Source organism: Protomyctophum bolini (assembly GCF_963924005.1).
Source record: "Protomyctophum bolini genome assembly, chromosome: 1".
In the NCBI taxonomy this organism is placed as follows: Eukaryota; Metazoa; Chordata; class Actinopteri; order Myctophiformes; family Myctophidae; genus Protomyctophum; species Protomyctophum bolini.
In genome coordinates, this window is record NC_137862.1 from 14,769,289 (window position 1) to 14,790,012 (window position 20,724).

General features: G+C 42.9%; 1 protein-coding gene across 1 annotated transcript in view; it reads left to right on the top strand.

Annotated features, from left to right (window-relative positions):
* The first annotated feature begins 2,110 nt into the window (after nucleotides 1-2,110).
* Nucleotides 2,111-20,724, top strand: part of LOC308318557 (paired amphipathic helix protein Sin3a-like) — a 31,977-nt gene continuing 13,363 nt past the window's right edge. Inside the window, exons 1-14 of the mRNA XM_080768164.1 lie at nucleotides 2,111-2,306; nucleotides 7,563-7,793; nucleotides 9,771-9,956; nucleotides 11,071-11,177; nucleotides 12,362-12,683; nucleotides 12,993-13,253; nucleotides 13,467-13,619; nucleotides 14,363-14,521; nucleotides 15,653-15,739; nucleotides 16,530-16,648; nucleotides 17,194-17,404; nucleotides 18,109-18,225; nucleotides 19,578-19,816; nucleotides 20,529-20,712. Of these exons, the coding sequence (XP_080624290.1) occupies nucleotides 7,587-7,793; nucleotides 9,771-9,956; nucleotides 11,071-11,177; nucleotides 12,362-12,683; nucleotides 12,993-13,253; nucleotides 13,467-13,619; nucleotides 14,363-14,521; nucleotides 15,653-15,739; nucleotides 16,530-16,648; nucleotides 17,194-17,404; nucleotides 18,109-18,225; nucleotides 19,578-19,816; nucleotides 20,529-20,712 (2,352 nt within the window). The 5' untranslated portion in view covers nucleotides 2,111-2,306; nucleotides 7,563-7,586. The remainder of the gene's footprint in view (nucleotides 2,307-7,562; nucleotides 7,794-9,770; nucleotides 9,957-11,070; nucleotides 11,178-12,361; nucleotides 12,684-12,992; nucleotides 13,254-13,466; nucleotides 13,620-14,362; nucleotides 14,522-15,652; nucleotides 15,740-16,529; nucleotides 16,649-17,193; nucleotides 17,405-18,108; nucleotides 18,226-19,577; nucleotides 19,817-20,528; nucleotides 20,713-20,724) is intronic.

The window sequence follows — 20,724 nt, forward strand, 5'->3', positions numbered from 1 at the left end:
AAATAAAGAAATAAAAAAAGTTGGAGAATGGAGATAAGAGGGACAGCAACGATTCATAAACGTATTAAGAAATGAAAATACTCAACTCAACTCAATTAAAGTACAGTACTTTTCCCACCACTGTATTGCAGGACAGTGGTAGGTTTCATATTCATACTAACATTATACACACAGCCAGCACTTCTGCTACATCAATATGCTATCATGGTCCCTCTGCAGATGGATATTGATTGAATACTTTATTAGTCAGAAATGTAAACAGCACGTGGAGTCAGACATTAAGGCTAAAAGGATAACACCAAATAAGTCCTGGGGACACAATAATACAAAACACTATATACTGTAATATGTACAAAAGAGGTGGTAAATTACATTTACCTCCCTTTTTGGTTTCTTGATGGGTGTTATTAAACTTCTTTCAGGCCAATTATGAAAGAAACCAGTACGTGTTAATCATCTTTTCATGGATGGTGTCAGGGAATTAAACATTTTGGTGGCAGCTAGAGCATTAGTGGGAAGTGGGAAGATATTGGTGTTTCGGTGGCATAGCAGAGCAGTAGAAAGAGAATACAAGCCGAGATCAATTCACACAATCACACAGCATATGGCATTCTACAATTATATTTGACCTGTTTCTTAACCAACATGCTTAATTGACCGGGTCTGTCAGGGTTCTATCCTAGGCCCCCCTCCTCTTTTCCCTCAAATCTCTTCACAGAAAATAGCTGACGAATATGAACACTGGGTCATACAGGGACATGTGGTTAAGAAGAGGCTGTCACATTGAAGCTGTTTCACTTCCTCTATAACAAACATGAAACATCAAAGGAATTCTGCTGCCCACAATCTTGAACTCAACACATTCACATAACATGAAAACCTTGCTGTTTAGTTATTCCAGTGTGGCCGCCGTGTCTTGTGTAGACATAGACACTGCATTGTGTAAACTAACACGCTTTAGTGTTTTTCAGTTGTGCATATCCGTGTTCAATTGACGATTTTTTAATTGAATTCTTCACCATTTCAAGTTGTGATGATTATTTGTCACAAGCATTACACCACAATCCTAAGAACAAGACCATAAAGTTCTTAATGTGTGTGTGTGTGTGTGTGTGTGTGTGTGTGTGTGTGTGTGTGTGTGTGTGTGTGTGTGTGTGTGTGTGTGCGTGCGTGCGTGTATATATATATATATATATATATACATAGGCAGATCTAGAAATTATGGCCCCTGGGCCACAGTCATGCAAAAGGGCCCCCCACCCCTCCGGAGCTTTTTTTTTGTTCTTTCCGACGTGGTGCATACTGTCTGCACATGTGTACGCATAACAATTATGACATATAGGCATGCAATATTCAGAAATTGCTGTAAATTCTGAATATCGCATGCCTATATGTCATAATTGTTATGACATTTAAACTTTAAACACACAGTAATGTGCCGTATGATGATGGTTTAGGACTTTTGGGGTTATTTTATTGACAAATGAATAAACCCATTGTTAGTAACAGTGACAAGGACTGTGTGTGTCACTTATTTACACCTTTTTTGTCTGTCTTTCCCCCCCCCCCTGTGCCTGGGCCCAACAGGCCCGTTGGATAATCCTCCCCTGTGTGTGTGTGTGTGTGTGTGTGTATGTGTATATATATATATATATATATATATATATATATATATATATACACATACACACACACACACACACACACACACACTCTCTCTCACACACACACACACACACACACACACACACACACACACACACACACACAATGTTTAAATATAATAATATCGAATATATATATTCTTTTCACATTTAATTTAACTTATATTATATCAAATATGTGCGTTGTTTTTAACCCAGTCTATGTTTGAACATGTACACTGGTGCAGGAGCATAGAGTTATATGTGCAGGAGGCGACATCATTTTTTTTGTACTTGGCGCGAGCGTGCCGCCGGCCTATGGGACCGTGCGCGCGCCACGCGTACGGCTTTGCCATTGGCTGACGCTCTAAGCGGCCGGCCAACGGCGGCGCCGGTGGGCGGAGTACGGGGCGGGGCCGCCCTCCACCGTCGCCACGCCCTCCGTGTTGAAGGAACGTCGCTCGGGTTTGTTCCAGCAGCAGATTGTTGTTAGCGGTGCGGCTAACTGCTGTTAGCGCGCTCACCTTCATTTTACCAGCACTTACCCCTCTACCGAACCCACACACATGCTCTGAATTTGTCAACAAGTGACCGATAAGAAAATATAAAAGAAGTGTTCCGCGCGGACGCATTGTTGCTGCTGGTCGCAAGGCTCGCGTTAAGGTAAGTTAGCATGTTGTGCTAGCATCGGTAGTACCTGCCAGTGGGTATATGTAATGACTGCAGCTAGCCACGGTTAGCACGAATTGCTAATTCACATTCACGTCGTCGGCGCTTGCTTGGCCCAATTCAAGAGAAATGTCGTGTTTTTGTGTTGAAGAGAACAGGATGTGTTGGTTCTGCGGTGAATGTGTCTTATTTTATTAACCGAGCCGGAGATGCTAAATGCTAACAAACCTCCCAGCTAGCTAACCCATAACCGATCCATGTAGCTGGAGCGGTGCTAGCTAACCTTGTAAGTGAAGTAACGAGAGAGAGAGAGAGAGAGTTGTTCACCACCACGTTTCTATCAGCGGTCTGCTTGGTGTTTGTGTTGTTTCATTCTCCTGCTGCCTTCCCTGCAGTCACAGCCCTGCCCCGTTAAAACATGAATGTTTCATATTAACTGGTCTGTGTGTCCTCCCTCCCGGTCAGCCCGACTGCTATTTTACCTTCAAAAATGTCAAGCTAACATTAGCATTGAGAAGGCTACCGCTAACCGGGGGGGGAGGAGGGGTGGTTTGTGTACTGACTGACATTATATACATTTTTTTTACTCTTGTACCACCACCCCTCCCTGGTGTCGCGGTGCTGCTGCCCTGTAGATCGGTACTTTTTTTTGTCGGGGCGATCGACGTCGTCCTTAACGATGGACTTATAATTTAAGCTTAACGTAAACAAGTGTAGCTCCCTCCCTCCTCCCGCTGTGATCCAGGGGTCCGTCCAGACAGTCCGGACTCCGCTCTTGAATGTGTGTTGTTATTATCAGGAGAGAGAGACAGACAGTGTTTGGTTGGTGGTGTTTATTTTGGGGGTCGTAAGTAACTCTGGTGGTATTCTTCTTTAAAAAAAATCTTCAGCTCTGATGGTCGCTTCTGTGGGCAAAAGAAAGCTCCTCAAAGTTCTGCTTGGCGAATGGCGATGATGATGAAACTCACTATAATACACACTCGTGGCTTTCATGGGAGATCGTAGCCTTCAACACTCAAGCGTTGAGGCAGACATAAGCGGGAGGGAACGAGACGACTCGAGAGGCCGGGCGACGTCAGCTATGATCGGACAGCTGAGTGCGGTTTAGCTCCAAGCAAGCATTCAAGCACAGGCAGAGACAGAGTCGCGTAGACATACACCACAGAGAGAGAGGGGGGAGGGGACGAGAGAGCCTCAGCCTGGCTGGGTGTTCTGCTGCTGTTTAGCGCAGCAGACATGTCCGTCTTGTTTATTTCGTGGTAGATTGAAGCCCGGGTTCGGATTTTTCCGATCGGACAACGGTTCATTGAGGCCCAGGGGTTCGGATGGATGTTATCCGAACACGGAGAGCATTTCGTTGAGGCCGGGGATCGGATGTTCCTCCGACTCGACAGCCGCGGCTCTCTCTCACACACTCACTCGACCTACCGCTTCTCTTTCTGGCACAGCACAGTGAGCAGTGCACACTCTCAGTCAGTCACAGCAGAGCTGAATGCCTCCGCTGGCCATCCTATGACGGAGTGTTAGGGAGCGTCTGTAAAGTTGTGTATTGGATGTTACGGAGAGTACCCGTGTCAGGGACCATCTGTAAAGTAGTCGTAGTGATACACTACTACTACTACACTAATGGCAGATCTACAAGTTCAAAAGCTATTTGCACTATTCAAAGTTGAATAGTCCAACAGTAAACAAACCACCACAGTACGAGTGGATGCAGGGTTTATAAAGTTACAATTTAAAGACTTAAGATCTTTTTAATACCAAATTGTCAAATATTACATAAGAAATAGCAAGCATTGTGAAAATAGATATACAAGCTCACAACAGCATTGTAACTAATACAATTGTATTTCGGGTATTTCCCACTATTTATCTGTGGAGCCCTACAATAGCGGTGGAATGCTTACAATTCAAAGTGCTTATCAGGGTGTGGAGTCCCCACTAAGCACAATTGATCGAAAAAAGATTGCGATCTATATTCGGACACCTATGCGATCTCGAGCAAGAATCATGTAGCACCCATGGCTGTCCAATTCATTTGAGTTACTCTTATGATTTTGCTACAAGAGAGAGACTTTAAGAGAGGTTCAAGTCAGTTGTAAATGTAGCGTACATAATGCGAGGGCAAGGCTCCATCTGTAAAGTAGTATTCCAAATTATTAGCGACCAATCTGAAGCAGTCGGTGTACATAATTGTTATGGATTCTGTCTATAATAATGATAATATCTGGGACTTGTATAGCGCTTTTCTAATACCCAAAGACACTTTACATGTGTGGGGGGGGGACATGAGAATATGTCAACTTTATTAGAAAAACAAGTCAAATAATAGTAAAAACCAATAAAAACAGTACATGTAACAGGTTAAAAACACATCAGCTCGGGAATGCTATTCTGAACAGGTGGGTTTTCAGTGCGGTTTTGAAGGTGGAGAGTGAGGGGGCATCCCGGATGTGTTTGGGGAGGGCATTCCAGAGGGTAGGGGCGGCCACAGAGAAGGCCCTGTCGCCCCAGGTTTTGAGCCTGATCTTCTTGGGGATCACAAGGAGGCCGGCGTCGCTGGACCTGAGGGAGCGGGATGGTGCGTGTGGCTCGAGGAGGGCGGAGAGGTAGGGGGGAGCCAGGTTGTGCAGTGACTTGTAGGTGTTGAGGAGTAGTATCAGTGCACATCGGGGGGTGGTGGTGGTGGGAAACCTTTTCGGGCATGAGATCTGGGTCGGTGCCATTATTCCGACAGCGTGTTGGTCCCTAACCGCATGCAAAGCTGCGTTGTTGGATCCCGACCCACCCTGCTTTGCCATTCACCAAGGCCGCCGAAAATTATTTCCTGAAAGTGAAAACCATTATTGCTTTTCCTATTTTATGCTGTTGATTGAAATAGTACAAGCATAGAATATTTTGATAATGGAAATGCCTACTATCAATAGTTTTTTTCTTCTTACTGTCTGGGCAGTGTCCATAACAGCATTGCACATGACATGATCAAACGATAATAATGAATATAATATATCTTAAAAAAAGAAATCGCTTGAATTCCAATTTCACATCTATCGCAGCAACTCTCTTCTGTGACGTCTCACCCAAGTGTGACAGTTGGCACTAAGAACTAGCCCAGTCAGTCAGTCCATTACATTCAGGTTAGGAACTTCTGCTTGCAAATGTCAGAGAGACAACAGTGGTCATCTGTCAATGTTGATCAGTACTCTTGACTTGAAAGCCTTCATGTGAGAAAACAAACACACACAGACATGCGTAGTGCTGCTCGAATGAACAGAGTTCATCATGACATCGATCACATCCTCGTGGATTAAAGTTCTCAGTCACCATGCCTGATTTCAGTCATTTGAATTCCATAGTCGGCATGTCTATGGCAGCATGTCATGCAACGCAAATAGGCTACAAGCTTACATGTTACGCATGTCATGACGTGTCCACTTTGTGCTAAAATAAATTGACAAATAGATATATCCTTTATATATCTATTTGTCTATTTATTTTAGCACAATAGCACATTTTAGACATATTTATGTTTATTTTTAAATTGTATAAATAGGGGTAGGACCAGATGAGCTTAGGCTTCATTCCTACACCTTTTCGAACAATTGTACTATATTTAGTTTTGCCTTTGTTTTAACCTTTTTTCTTTTAATGTATTACTGTATTTTTATTGTCTTTTTATTTAAAACAGTTCGAAATAAACATTAATTTATTCATTCATAAGCTCTTTCATTGGCTCACTTTAGCATCAATCTGCAATTTCTTCAACTGTTTGGCTGTATCGCAGCCGCTACCAACACATCATAATTGTGCTAATTGTTTATTGAACTGTCAGAATTATTTGAGATAGTCACAATACATTTTTGCCTAATCGTCATCATGTCCATGTCTAACAAAATTGTCCAGGCCCACAAAATTGTGGTCCTGGACGGTTGGCTCTTTAAAAAAACAGAATTGTGGAAATAGAAGATCTACAAGCTCAAAACGGGTCACATCTAATACACGCTTGGAGCTCTTAGATTGGTATAATTGTTGTCACGGAAATGGATGCTAGCATTACATCGCAGCATGACGTCATATCAACTTTATATGAAGTGTAGAGAATAGAAGGGTATTCATTTAGTACATCATAAGTACAAGAAAGGAGGCATCTAAAGTACTTTAAACTTGAACGTGACTCGCCCCGTTCCCTCCCCAGGTCCTAAAGAGAAATACAGATCCTTAAGCTATAAGACTTCCCCAAATAGAGCCCTTATAGACTTCACTGACGATTCCCTACAAATATAGGAGAATCTCGATTACAATAAGATAAACTATAAAGTTATCAAATTAGTTATTAAGTAAGTACACACTCAGACATCCATGGTGCTCCAATGGAAAACTGCATTTATGACACTGCATCCTTCGTATTCAGTATTTTACGGTACAGTGCAGCTCGCTGTTGAATAATGTAATGATTGACTACTAACAACTAGAATCGAGATCTCAGTTCCTTTGGTTCGCTCGGTGTCTGTTAGAAAAGTCTTTTGAAATGATTTTGTGGTTTGTCAGAATTGTCAGTGACGTTTCCAAGTTGTTAATTCTAGGGATGTATAGGCCACAGGGAGTCCATTTTGACATTTTACGATTTTAACGATTAACGATTTTCAATGTGTGGCTTTTCGGCTTTGTAAAAAGTGCAAACACATCTTAGCCCCGGTTCCTTTTTAAAATGAAACAAAAATAGATGCATGTCTCTCTCTTACATAGAACGGTAGACATGGTACAAAACTACAAATGTAATGTTACCTTTCCTGTGAATAATAATAATAATAATTGTATTTGTATCTTACGCCAGGGCTCCACCGGACGCGTTGCGTCTCCGTCGCGTCCTGCTCGTGTCATGACAACGTCAACGTCACGCTAGAGGTGCTCCACCGCAGGCTTTTGAAAACGAACCGGGGCAATGTTTTTGTCACCGAACGCAGCACAACGCAACGCGGGCAGTGGAGCCACCCTCCATTGATTAAAAGGGAAAATTCCCGACGCTGACGGAGACGCGACGCGGACGCGCCCGGTGGAGCCCTGGTGTTAGTTTCCACCACGCTTGCCTACTCATCTTAAACTTCTTCACCTGTCATGTCTCAACCCATTCAAATTTATGTTTTGACGTGTGAAGACTCCATCCATTTATGAATTCAGAGAACACAACGTCTTCCTTTGGACTCAGGGATGTAAAAGTAAAATCCTCCCATTCTTTGTGTCAATCCTTAGCGCCTTTTTGAGCATGAGTACACAATGAAGAGACGCGCGGAGGACCAGGAACCCATATTTCCAGCTCAGCAGCAGCAGGCCCGGCGTCTTCCAGGAGTACCAGGAGCAGCAGAGAGCTTCCAGCCCCGCGTCTTAGCTCCAGCCCCGACCCCTGTGTTGGAGGCGGTTTCTGTCTCTGACACCATGCAGCCCTCCGCCGGGATCCAGTACTCCATCCCACAGGGCTACCAGGTACACTCACCTTTTGTGTTCCTTTCTTACTAGGGCTGACCTTTGATCGTTTTTTTAAAGACGAAGCTTCTATCCCTAAATTCAAAGCTTCGACAACGGGGGGCCGGTTGAATAATGAGTCAGTGATTAATGAATTATAGAGCTCAAGCACATAGAGACACACGGGGACTACAAATTTGACACAGCAAAATGAGACAGCGGCCCCACTTCTGGTCTGTTAGAATGGTGTACTGCAGGCCAGCCCATATAGTCTGGCAGGTGTGGGAAATTTGGTATATAGTCTTTTTTTTTATTGGCCTAAAATATTGTCTATGTACATACATTCATGAATCCACTTGCTGACTGGCTGTATAAGTATTGGTGTTTCTTATGACCTTACCATTAACATCCTATGGCAGGCAAAAAAAATCCTTTTCGAAGCAGTTTTGCACAAAATACACTCCTTGGGCTAAAAGCAGCCATAGCCACTTGCCCAAATGTGCCTAAAATGTGCTGCTGACCTCATCACATTTGTCATGATGTCTATGGCCATTTTGGCCCAAGGAGTGTATTTTATGCAAAACTAATGCTTGGAATGGATTCAGAATCATGAAAACCCTCTAGTTTCACACGTCACATGCTACTTAAAGCAAAAGGAAAGTTTGACATTTTTGCCTGCCATAGGATGTTAATGGTAGGGTCACAAGAAACCCCTATAAAAATTGCCCAATAGTGTGACAGCCGGTCAGCAAGTGGATTCATGAATGTATATATATAGACAATATTTTAGGCCAATAAAAAAGACTATATACCAAATTTCCCACTTTCCTTCAAAATAGAAGCTTGGGGTGCCTGGAAGATATGGCCGCTTTTACTCTGTAAAGCCCCCCCCCTTCCGTTCCCGGGAAAAAACGCTTGCTTACCTTTCTCTCGTTTCAATATTATGTTCATATTTTGAACGAGAGGCAGGTGAGGTCAGAAATGAAGAGCTTAGTATATCCATCTGATCTAAACCACAGAGAGCGCCCTATATTAGGAGATACGAGGCATTCTTTCTGCCACGGTAAACTAGGAAGTGACCGGGACCGCAGATGAGTGAAGAGTATGGTGGCCTTGAGGGCCAACAAAAAAAAGGAAAAAATTCAGAATATTCTTCTCTCGTTTGATATCATTGAAGATGCGCTTGGATGTGTACACACGTCCTAGCAACCCGTCGGTTGGATTTCTTATGACGTGTACTGTACACACGTCGTACGGTCTGAACCAGTTAAACAAAAGAAGCCTGTCGGCTGCCGGACTAATTGAAGTCCATTGAAATTCTACTGTAGTTAGCCTACTTTTAAAACAATACGAAATTAACTGAAGACTATATTGATTTGAATAAAAATATGTTTCCAAATGTATGAAGTGTCTTTGTCAACATATATTGTTGTTTTCTCAATAGAGGATGTATTTCACATTTAATTTACCACTTCAATGAGTTACCCATAATGTTAATAATACATCCCGATCGCGACTGACTTTGTTCACAGTGAAAATAACAATAATAATAAATAATAATGTGTGATAAATAAAAAAGCTACTACCGTGGAAGGGTTGTCATGTATTAATTTACTTATATTGACCCTGTAAACAATTTAATATAGGTATGGTTTTGCATACGATTCATAATTAACTTTCCAATTTTGGATCTCTGGCTCAAGGACTAAGAATTGGTTCTGAACTGAACTGAACTGGTTCCCAACCGGTGGAAAAGGGGTCTCAGTGAACAGTCTATAGCAGTGGTTCCCAATTTCTTTTGCTAGTTTTTCAGAAAACCTTTTGGAAGAGGTTTTTACTATTGGCCTCGGGTCTAAATGAGTTAAGTAAGATGGCGTCTTAACCCCCCAACCCCAGTGAAGGCACACAGCTTGTTCTGGTTATTTTAGTTTCAGTTGACTATAATGGCGTTAATTTTCAACTTGACGTTAAAGCGATGGTCCTCGCCATTCTGTCCAGGTTCCCACGATGCCTCAGAGCTCAGGGGGGCATGGACACGGACACGGTAGCCCAGCGGCCCACGTGGCACCCCACTCCCACACCCCGGCAGTCCAGTCCCAACCGGGGCCGGTGGTGGTTCAGAGTCACCCCCATCCTCCCAACCCCATGACCTCCACCCAAGGACAGCAGTTTCAACGATTGAAGGTATTTTTACTTGCACATTTTTGCTTTTCAAGTATGACATTGTTCTGATCTTTAACCCATTCTGACCGGGCACCCATTTTGGTGTTAGCATCATGTTATGCTTTACCTATTGAAAAATAGCAGATCTACAAGCTCATATCGCGCCACCGAGTGGCGCGATACGAGCTTGTAGGTCTGCTATTTTTGAAAAATTCGAAGAACGACTGACATTTTTAGAATCTGATCTCAGGTCAGAATGGGTTAATCAGACCAGTGTGTGTCCCGTGGAAACCTCGTATGAATCTGATCTCAGGTCAGAATGGGTTAATCATACTACAGCATCACACAAAAGCATCAAAAGTTGCAGAAACACAAGCTTGAAGCACGACGTGATGCGTTTTGAGCTCGTAGATCTGCTACCTTTGCTATTTTTTTATTTTGAATCCTGAAAAGTAACCGTTTTGGACAGATGAGTATTCCCCCTGACAGAGACCATATTAGTATTTTCATGTAATGCATTCTGTAATCATTTCTACAGTGTTTGTTCTGTAGGGGTCTCCTCATCTCTCCAGCTCTTTCGTAAACATGTTTTATTTTTCGAGATCAGGAAAACAATTTACCGTAATCAAATCAGGAGAACCTCACAAAACATTTATCAACATCCAATTTTATCGTGTTTCAATTCGAATTTTTGGCTGCATTTTATTCTTCAAAACTGAAAATGTATCTTCTGGTTTGGATAACCAGAAAACAATTTAACACTTATTTTAACAAAAACATGTTACTTGCATCACACAACCGTTACATTTAGAACTTCAAACCGTGAGGTCAGATAATGTTTCCTCCTTTGTAGTTGCGAGTCACATGAAACCTTTATCAACATTCTGCCAGCACTTTACGCCAAACACAACTTAGTTATAATTTAATAAAAACATATTCGTGGACATTTGCTTTTTCTCTGATCGTTTGCTGTCTCACAAGGTAACGGTTACACAAACGTAAAGGAAGCTGGAAAAATGTTGGAACCTCGGGACAGCTGTGTTATTGTTCACATAATGACATTGCAAAAAAAAAGAAAAAACACACACACACACACACACAAAATAAATCTAACTGAGCTCACTTTATTTTGTAGGTTGAAGATGCCTTGTCCTATCTGGATCAAGTGAAGCTACAGTTTGGGAACCAGCCTCAAGTTTATAATGACTTCCTTGACATCATGAAAGAGTTCAAATCCCAGAGGTCAGTTTTGTGTTTTAGAAGTGAACTTGATAAGTCATCGTTAATTACAGTTTAATGCACTGAAGGCTTAAGCGTTAGTTGTTGAGAGTTCAGGCATTCATTCTTCTGGTGTACTCACTGAACCCACACGTCAGTGTAGTCTAGCCTGAGAGGCCCAGGGGTTCCTTGATCGGGTTCCAAATGGACCCGTCCCTTACAGGTCTGAAATGTATAAATGGAGGTGAAAACGCAACAAAGTGAAACCACCTTCCAGAGTGGAAATCTTTGAGAACGCCGTTTTATCCCGTCTCCATGTAAACAGGCAAAACGGTGAATCCGCAAAACTTATGACATCATGGCTCACGTTGGTTCACAGCGCATATGTTTATTAAATTGATGCAGAGCCATATATGATATAATGGAGTTCCTGAACAACCCTGATAGGGTTGCGTCAAGAGGGAGCTGGCTCTTCTTGTACATAACGTGGGTGACTGGTCTATTTGGCAGCCCGTTACCGCCACCTAGCGACATTATAGTGTTTTCATAAAGTGTGCGTTCTCGTGTAACGGGTCAATAAAAAAAGTCCCGCAACGGGACTTTGACGTTTTATCTGGAGATGGTCGCTGTCTAAAAGAGGCCTCAGAGTCTATACATCTTTTGTGTGACAATGTGTCTGTTATATGTACAAAGCAACAGTGACATTTTTAAAAGCAAGTTTGTTGCTTTATTTAGATATGAGAATGTAGAGAGACGGGAAGCTGAGTTTACATGCTAGTGGAGACATTCCTGCCAGTGTCTTTGCAACGTAGTAAGTCACTGTCTGTCCTGTGAGACAGGTGTTGGGGACACCATGGTGGCTCACCCAGTTAACGCCCTTGCACATGATTCTTCTTTTAAACTAAAAAAAAATCACTGGAGTTGAACTGGATTGGGGGGAAATGACACACCGTCAGAGGTGTGTAAGAGGTCATGTTCGTTTTCATTTGTTTAAATGTTTTGTTTTTCCGTGCAATAGAAATGTGCAAGGACCCTAAGAGCACATAGCACATAGTCAGATTTGAACCAAGGTCAACTGCAGAGCTGACCCCGGTTCAGTTTACGGCATGTCTTCCCCTCTCTCACCTTTCCTGTCTCTGTTTTGTGGCGTTTCGGTGTACAAAGCATGGTGTTGCTGACATGAGACTGCCTTAACTCTCTCACTACAGCATAGACACCCCGGGGGTGATCAGTCGAGTGTCTCAGCTCTTCAAGGGCCACCCAGATCTCATCATGGGCTTCAACACTTTCCTACCACCGGGCTACAAGATCGAGGTGCAGACCAACGATCTGGTCAATGTGACCACGCCGGGTCAGATCCACTACATCACTCCCCACGGCATCTCGGTGCAGAATCTCCCGATCACCGGGCCGCCCGTTCCAGCCATCAGCCACCACCAGCACCAGAGTCTGCAGCAGGCCAGCCCGCATGGACCCACCACCACCGCCCCGGCTATGCCCTCTCAACCCACTGCAGCCAAGACTAGCAAGGTACGTACGTACGTACCTGATGGGTGGAAACAGCGTTAGGATCCTTTGGGGATTTAACGGTAACATAACGGTCCATTTAGTTCCATTTGTACACTCTCAGAGTTATGGTGGTTTTTGACAAGACAGTTTGTTTTGGGAGGTACTCTGAAGCTTAGTTTTAAGTGACATTGCGATGTTGGAGCATAACAAATATGGCATTGAATGAGGGCTCCGGTTAGAGTTGACACTTTTGTTGTCCTGCCCAAAACCCGGTTCTTTGATTGGCTTTTTTGATCACTTTTGATTCCATCTTCTCTCTGTTTCCTACAGCCGATGCAGTCTCCAGCCCTGACCCCCACCAGCCAGCCCAACAACCCTTCCATCCCCACCTATGCCTCTCCTCGCTCCCCGTCGGTCCAGTCCCACACCCCGGTGAGCAGCACGCCCTCCGGTGCTGGTGGGCCGCCGCTGCAGAACAACCAGCCCGTGGAGTTCAACCACGCCATTAACTATGTCAACAAAATCAAGAACCGCTTCCAGGGCCAGCCGGACATCTACAAAGCCTTCTTGGAGATCCTCCACACCTATCAGGTCACAATTAACTCACTAATTTTTCAGAGTGATTTTTCAGTGCTGAAACTTCTTATTTGGCAATAGTAAACAAAATCAATATTTTATAATTTACAGAATGATAAGAGTTATAATAGCACAATGTTATAGAGGCTTTTTGATGTATGATGCTGTACAAAGCCAGATTTACTGCAGAGTCCGCTTGACCTCTTTGTCTCCATGTGGCCTTTCTAGAAGGAGCAGCGGAACGCTAAGGAAGCAGGGGGCAACTACACTCCAGCATTGACGGAACAGGAGGTCTATGCTCAGGTGGCCAGGCTCTTCAAGAACCAGGAGGACCTTCTGTCAGAGTTTGGACAGTTCCTGCCAGACGCCAACAGCTCAGCGGTGAGGGTTCAACAAGTGTGACCACGAAACTTGGATTAGAGATTAAACCGGGATATAATAGATTTCCTGGCTTAATATATCCTGGATCAGCGATTAACCGGTTTCATGAAAGCTTGTTAATCTTACCAGATTAAAGGAGAATTCCATACTAAAAGGCTGTCTTACCTTTCTTTGTAGTTGTTACGTCCCCATCAAAGAGGTCCAGGTGTTATTTTGTGCAAAAGCTCCTTATTGGCTATTTCCCCTACCATAAGCCCTAAATGAATTGCATTGCATTGAATGGGGCTATGGGGTGTTGTGCTAATTCGCTTATTTCCATCGAAATAAGTAGTAAAGTGTGCCGCTTGGGTTATTATTTACATTATGAAGAGAGGATATATACAAAAAATATATAATTTTGAGCGATGGAAATAAGCGAATTAGCACAACACCCCATACATCCCATTCAATTCAATGCAATTCATTTAGGGCTTATGGTAGGGGAAATAGCCAATAAGGAGATTTTGCACAAAATAACACCTGGACCTCTTTGATGGGGACGTAACAACTACAAAGAAAGGTAAGAAAGCCCTTTAGTATGGAATTCTATATTTCTAATCAATTGTCGTTCAATTTCCATTTTCCAGCCATTCATTTTTTTTAAATAATCGGGGGACCCCCCAAAATAATTAGCCGACCCCCAGGTTTAGAACCTGTGCACTACAGTACAGTAGATTTGACGTGAGACGTGTCCCTCTCCACAGCTGCTCAGCAAGACGACGGCGGACAGGGCGGAGTCTGTGCGTAACGACCACGGGGGCACCGTGAAGAGACCCCTGCTGGCCACCAAGCAGAGGCTCAACCAGAACGGTCTGCCAATGAGGAGACCCCCTGGAGTGGGAGGAGCCACGCCCCCTATCAAGGTACACGCGCATCTTGACGTTTGTGTAGGGCTGTCACGATTACACATTTAAGTTGACCATTGATTGTCTCACATTAAATAATTGTTAAATAAATGATTCACAATTTTATTGTGTTTTTGGCATTTGAAATGGGAACATTATGAATAGAAATTACATTTCTTGTTTGCCTTTTGGGCTTCGTAATGAAAAAGTGCACAGGGGAGATATGTTGAATAACTGAAATATACCAAGAAATTACATTATTTTAAATGTTGTATTTCAAAAACGGAACAAATAGCTGATCTACAAGCTTACAACGTGTCACAAAGTGACTCGTAAGCTTGTAGATCTGCTATTTTATGTATACATCATTCAACACGATTATGACAAAATAATTGTAACAACTCTACTTTTGTGTTTGACACTGCGTGTTGTGGACACTCATGCCACAGTTAAATTACTGTTTTTTAAAAACTAGTTATGACATTGACATCTAAAGCTGTAATGCTGATACCTACTGGTTCATAAGTAGTTCTGCTCATGAGTGCAGTACCAATGCCGGCCCGGCAGGGACTCTTTTATAGTCTAGTGCAGGGGTTCCCAAACTTTTTTGGACCAGGTACCCCTTTTGGGGTAGATATTTTTCCAGGTACCCCCTCATCCTCGCAACACGGATAACAAATAAATGTATACGTCTAAATGTAGACGTCTAAATGTGTACGTCTAAATGTAGACGCTAAATGTGTACGTCTAAATGTAGACGTCTAAATGTAGACGTCTAAATGTGTACGTCTTCTCTTATGGGGGTCCCTGGCATATCTTTTCAAATGGGGGTCCACGGGCTAAGTAGTGTCAATTTGGGGGTCCTTGACATGAAAAAGTTTGGGAACCACTGCTTTAAACACTTTAGCACTTTATGAACATGAACAATATAGATGGGTCCCCCCTGGAACTCCCTCAGGTACCCCTGGGGGTCCCCGGACCCCACTTTGGGAACCACTGGTCTAGTGTATCACTATGAACATGTCATTATCTCATTCTCTCCATGATATGACATTTATAACTTGTCTTTGTCATTTATAATAACAAATAAAACAGACATAGACGTTTGTTTGTTTGTTTGTTTGTAAATGTCATCGTTGTCCCTTACAGAAGAAACCTAAACTGATGGGGAAGGACCATGCGATGGCTGAAGCCAGCAAACACAGCACTGGAACAGAATCTCTGTTCTTTGAAAAGGTCAGTGACATTGTTATTCGCTCGTAGGTTGCCATTCCACCCAGGACCTGAATTCTCAAATATTTTTAAAGATTGAGCATCTCAAGTTTCAAAGTACGATTCAAGGGCCTATCAGGGTTCCTTGAGAGGCTAACAAATATTAAATTAATTTCATCCATTGACGTGAGATCCAACCTGGATGGGTAGACATTGCACCTTTTGAACACGGGAGGGCGATGTTTGATAAATATTATGTAATGATACTCTACCAGGAGACAGCAGATTTTTGCCATTAATGAAGGCTCATGCATATTAATTAATATTTGTAGTATCAGTTAATATTTGTAGTACGACGGTGTCACTCACTAACATCACAGATCTACAAGCTCACAGTGCGTTGCACATGTGATGCCTTGTGAGCTAGCAGATCTTCTATTGTTGCACGTGCAAGATGTTTTTTATTTTTTTGTTGTTTTACAAGACAAGACAGAAAAAACAAACTTACAATACATATAACATCACAGACGTACAAAAAATAAAAAACAGAAAAATAATTGCGTTTTTAAAAAGTTACTTTATCTTTCTAGGCATTCACAGTTGTCTCTCATTCCCCTATACCCTTAAATATTGTCCATTTATACCATTTGTCCTCCATCTTTTCTTCTTGTAGCCTCAGACTGTGTGTTAGTTTTTCCATAAAATGAATCTCCTGAATCAAGTCCTCCCATTGTTCCTGTGTTGGAGGTTCCATCTGACGTGCAAGATGTTTTAATTAATCTGCCCCCGCAACTCCCTCTCTTTGTGTGAACAGGTAAGGAAAGCGCTCCGGAGCTCTGAGGCGTACGACAACTTCCTGCGCTGTCTTCTCATCTTCAACCAGGAGGTCATCTCCCGTGCTGAGCTGGTGCAGCTGGTCATTCCATTCCTGGGGTATGTATTGTTCACATACACGCTACTACAGCACTGCCAGTCTTTTTAGCTCCAGACACAAAAGAGAAATTGTATGTCTTCTCGGGACCGTGAAGGACGGACATCGCTTGTCGATACTTAAAGAATGATTTTTTTTAATTTCGGTGATTTAATAATAATAATAATTTATTTGTAACACACTTTACATGTGAAACAATTTTCATGATTTGAAATTCTTTGATAGTTTTAGTTGAAATACTTGTAGGAAACGGAATAAAGGGATATTTACTTACTTGCATTTATTTCAACCTCAGTGCTCTTCCTTCATCAGAATAGAGGAAATAGATTTGTAGTCTAGCTAATGCTATTAATTAACCAGACATTATAAAGTAGTCAACACAACAGTAATTCCAAAACTCGAAAAGTCGAGTGTGGTTGCCGCAATCGCTTATAAAGGCCCCTCCCACTAACTTTGCTAGGCAATTACAATGTCACGTCACCCCTGTGATCACTGTGTACGTAATTTGGAGGAAAAAGTAATTGATCCAAAGTCTTTGATTGGACAGGAAATTCCCGGAGTTGTTTACCTGGTTCAAGAACTTCCTGGGCTACAGAGAGTCTTCCCACGTGGAGAGCTTCCCCAAGGAACGCGCCACCGAGGGCATCGCCATGGAGATCGACTATGCCTCCTGCAAGAGGCTGGGCTCCAGCTATAGAGCTCTGCCCAAAAGCTACCAGCAGCCCAAGTGCACGGGACGGACCCCGCTGTGCAAGGAGGTCAGAGTCCTGGTCCCCCCCCCCCCCCCCCCCATGTCACATGGTCTATTGAATAAAATGTAATTTAGTTTTGGTCATATTTTAGTCATCTGAAATGTTTTTTGTTGATAAAAAATGTATTTTGGCGGGGCTTGATGGCGTCGCAATGCCTGATTTTACACTTGGTTGCATGCTGAAAATAGTCACAGCACGCCGTGTTGTGAGCTTGTAGATCTGCTATTTTCAGGTCGCAACACCTGAGTGCAACCAAACACTCTTCTCCACTAGTCCCACCCTAACATTTTGGTCTAGCTTTTATTTGTTGACGAAATTGTCAGTATATTTAGTCTCGGTTTTAGTCGGCTTAGTTTTTATTTAGTTTTCGTCTGTGAAAAAAGGCAGTCGGCGAATGTTTTTCGCCATGGTTTTCGTTGACAAAATGAACACTGAATGGAACACCTGCTATATACTGTAGATGGACAGGTAGATACCCCATTGGCCACAGTTTTTCATTGTAGCAATGTGTAAACACAGCCTCCATATTGGTCTGGGCAAGCCTTGCCTCCTAATCGTCATAACTCGCTGAATTGAACAGGTTTTCAATTTCCACCTGTGAGCTACTCAGATGCTGCTTTTCGATGCACACTGCGTGTTTACACACTTGTTTTTCTACCAGTTCATCAGCTGAGCAACTGCAGTCTCCTAACACAATGGCACGTTTTCAGGTTCTGAACGACACCTGGGTGTCCTTTCCATCGTGGTCAGAGGATTCAACGTTTGTCAGCTCAAAGAAGACGCAGTATGAGGAGCACATTTACAGATGCGAGGATGAGCGCTTTGAGGTTCGTATGGCTGAAGTTCGACACTAAACTGTCTGATAGTCACATTGGTCACATAGTGATCACATAATCCCCCCCACCCCCAAATAAATGGTAAATAATAGCAAAATACCAAAGCGCTTTACATAGATTGCGCATTACATTCGCCCATTCACACACACATTCATACACTGATGGCGGAGGAAACCATCAAGGTATAGTATCAACCTGCACATCGGGTGCAATTAGGGCTTCAGAGGATACTTTGGTTGAATTTGATTTGATTGATGGTAATTTTACGAAAGTGATTGTCAGTTGCAACCCAAGAACAATTATAGTGAGAACAGAAGGGATTTGAGTTGAATGAGAATCACCTATAGGCGTTCTTCACAGTAGCCATATTGACATAATACCAATGATACTAATGGTTCTGTTCCGTAGCAGAGTGTTTCCAGTGAGCCAACATGCACAATAACAGCACCCTGATTCTGTTTGAATGGATTGAATGGAAGAGGCCTGTGATTAGCAGCATTGATAACACACAATGACTGTCACTGGTACTACAGCAAATTACACAGCTATTTATTTCAGTATGCATGCCGTGAAAAGTACCCGTACAATAAAACAAAGGGTGTCATGTATAACTGATTTCAGTAATGTATCCCGTTTCTGATTGTGAGGGGGGCGACTAACATTGAAAAGATTACACACTCATAATATCCACTTGGTCTGTGTGCGAAATCACTCACTAATTTATTACTCTCTATGTAGGGGACCATAGGCCTAAAGTGAACTCATCTGCGAAATAACAAGCAACACGTTTTGTTTCAGCACAACACATATTTATGTTTATTATAGGATTCCCATTAGAGAGACACAAATGAGCCTAATGACCATTGGTTAATTGTACACTACTTATCTGGGATAAGATGAGTGCATTACATAGGGTGTAATAATAATTATCGCTATGACCAGCTCAGTGGCCTTGTGGTTCAAGTGTCCGCCCTGAGACTGGAATGTTGGGGTTCGATCCCCGGTCCAAGTCATACCAAAGACTCTGAAAAATGGGACCCAATGCCTCCCTGCTTGTCACTCAGCATCAAAGGTTGGATTGGGTCCCTGCGACGTACTAGCGTCATGTCCAGGGGGTGTACTTGTACATCATGACCAGGGGGTTTACTTCAAGCTGCCTCACATCAAGCTGACAGAAACAGGAGATGAGCTCCTAGGCCCATGGGACATCTGGGCCTCATGGCTCGGCAAGGCTTACTTACCCGTACTTAATTGATTTTAGACACAGGCTAGCAGGAGTACAGTATTGGATGCAACAGATGTTCCCAGCAACTAAGTGCCTATAATTCACCTCACCCCTTTAGCTGGACGTGGTCTTGGAAACGAACCTGGCCACGATACGAGCCCTGGAGACCGTTCAGCGGAGGCTGTCGCGCATGTCCGCCGAGGAGCAGCTGCGGTTCAAGCTGGACAACACCATGGGCGGCTGCTCGGAGGTCATCCACCGCAAGGCCATCCAGAGGATATACGGCGACAAGGCCCAGGACATTATCGACGGCCTCAAGAAGAACCCAGCTGCATCTGTCCCCATAGTGCTCAAGAGGTCAGAATGCTTAACCCATTAAGACCTGAGGCTGATTTCGTTTGTTGAAAAATGTATGTTGCTATATCAGTGGTCCTCAAACTCTTTCATGTCAAAGACACCCACACTGATATGCATTTAGTGGAATTTCGTGACTCGTAAGCTTGTAGATCAGCTTCCGCTAAAATGTTTTAAAGTATGGTATATTTCAGTTATTTGTCATATGTGCACCTTTTCATTACGAAGCCTAAAAAGCAACAGAAATGTAATTTATATTCATATTATTAAATGTTCCAATTTCCAATGCCAATATCACGATTAAATCGTTAATCGCAATTATTTGTGTGACATTACAAATTGTATTAACCCATTTATACCTGAGAACTGATTCTACAAATCCTGACAGTTTTCTGAAAAACCTATATTTCTATGTCAGTGGTTCTCAAACTATTTCATGTCGAGGACCCCCTGAATTATCTGTATTTGGCCGCCGACCCCCATCTCAAAATATGTAGTTCCAGCAAAGCACCCCCAGAAGCAAAGATTGGAGTTAAAACGTTGGCTCTGAAATAATATATTCAAAGATTTGTGCCACATTTTTACGGAAAAAGAAAAAAAGCAGATATACAAGCTTGTAGCGGCAGCGCTTGTAGATCTGCTATTTTTCAATAGCTAAAGTATAAGAATGGTTAAAGGTTTGGTGACATGTTGCATTTGTGGTGGCCGTCTTCAGGTTAAAGGTGAAGGAGGAGGAGTGGAGAGAAGCCCAGCGAGGCTTCAACAAGATCTGGAGGGAGCAGAACGAGAAGTATTACCTGAAGTCCCTGGACCACCAGGGCATCAACTTCAAACAGAACGACACCAAAGTGTTTCGCTCCAAGACGTTGCTCAACGAAATCGAGACGATATACGACGAGGTAAGGAACACA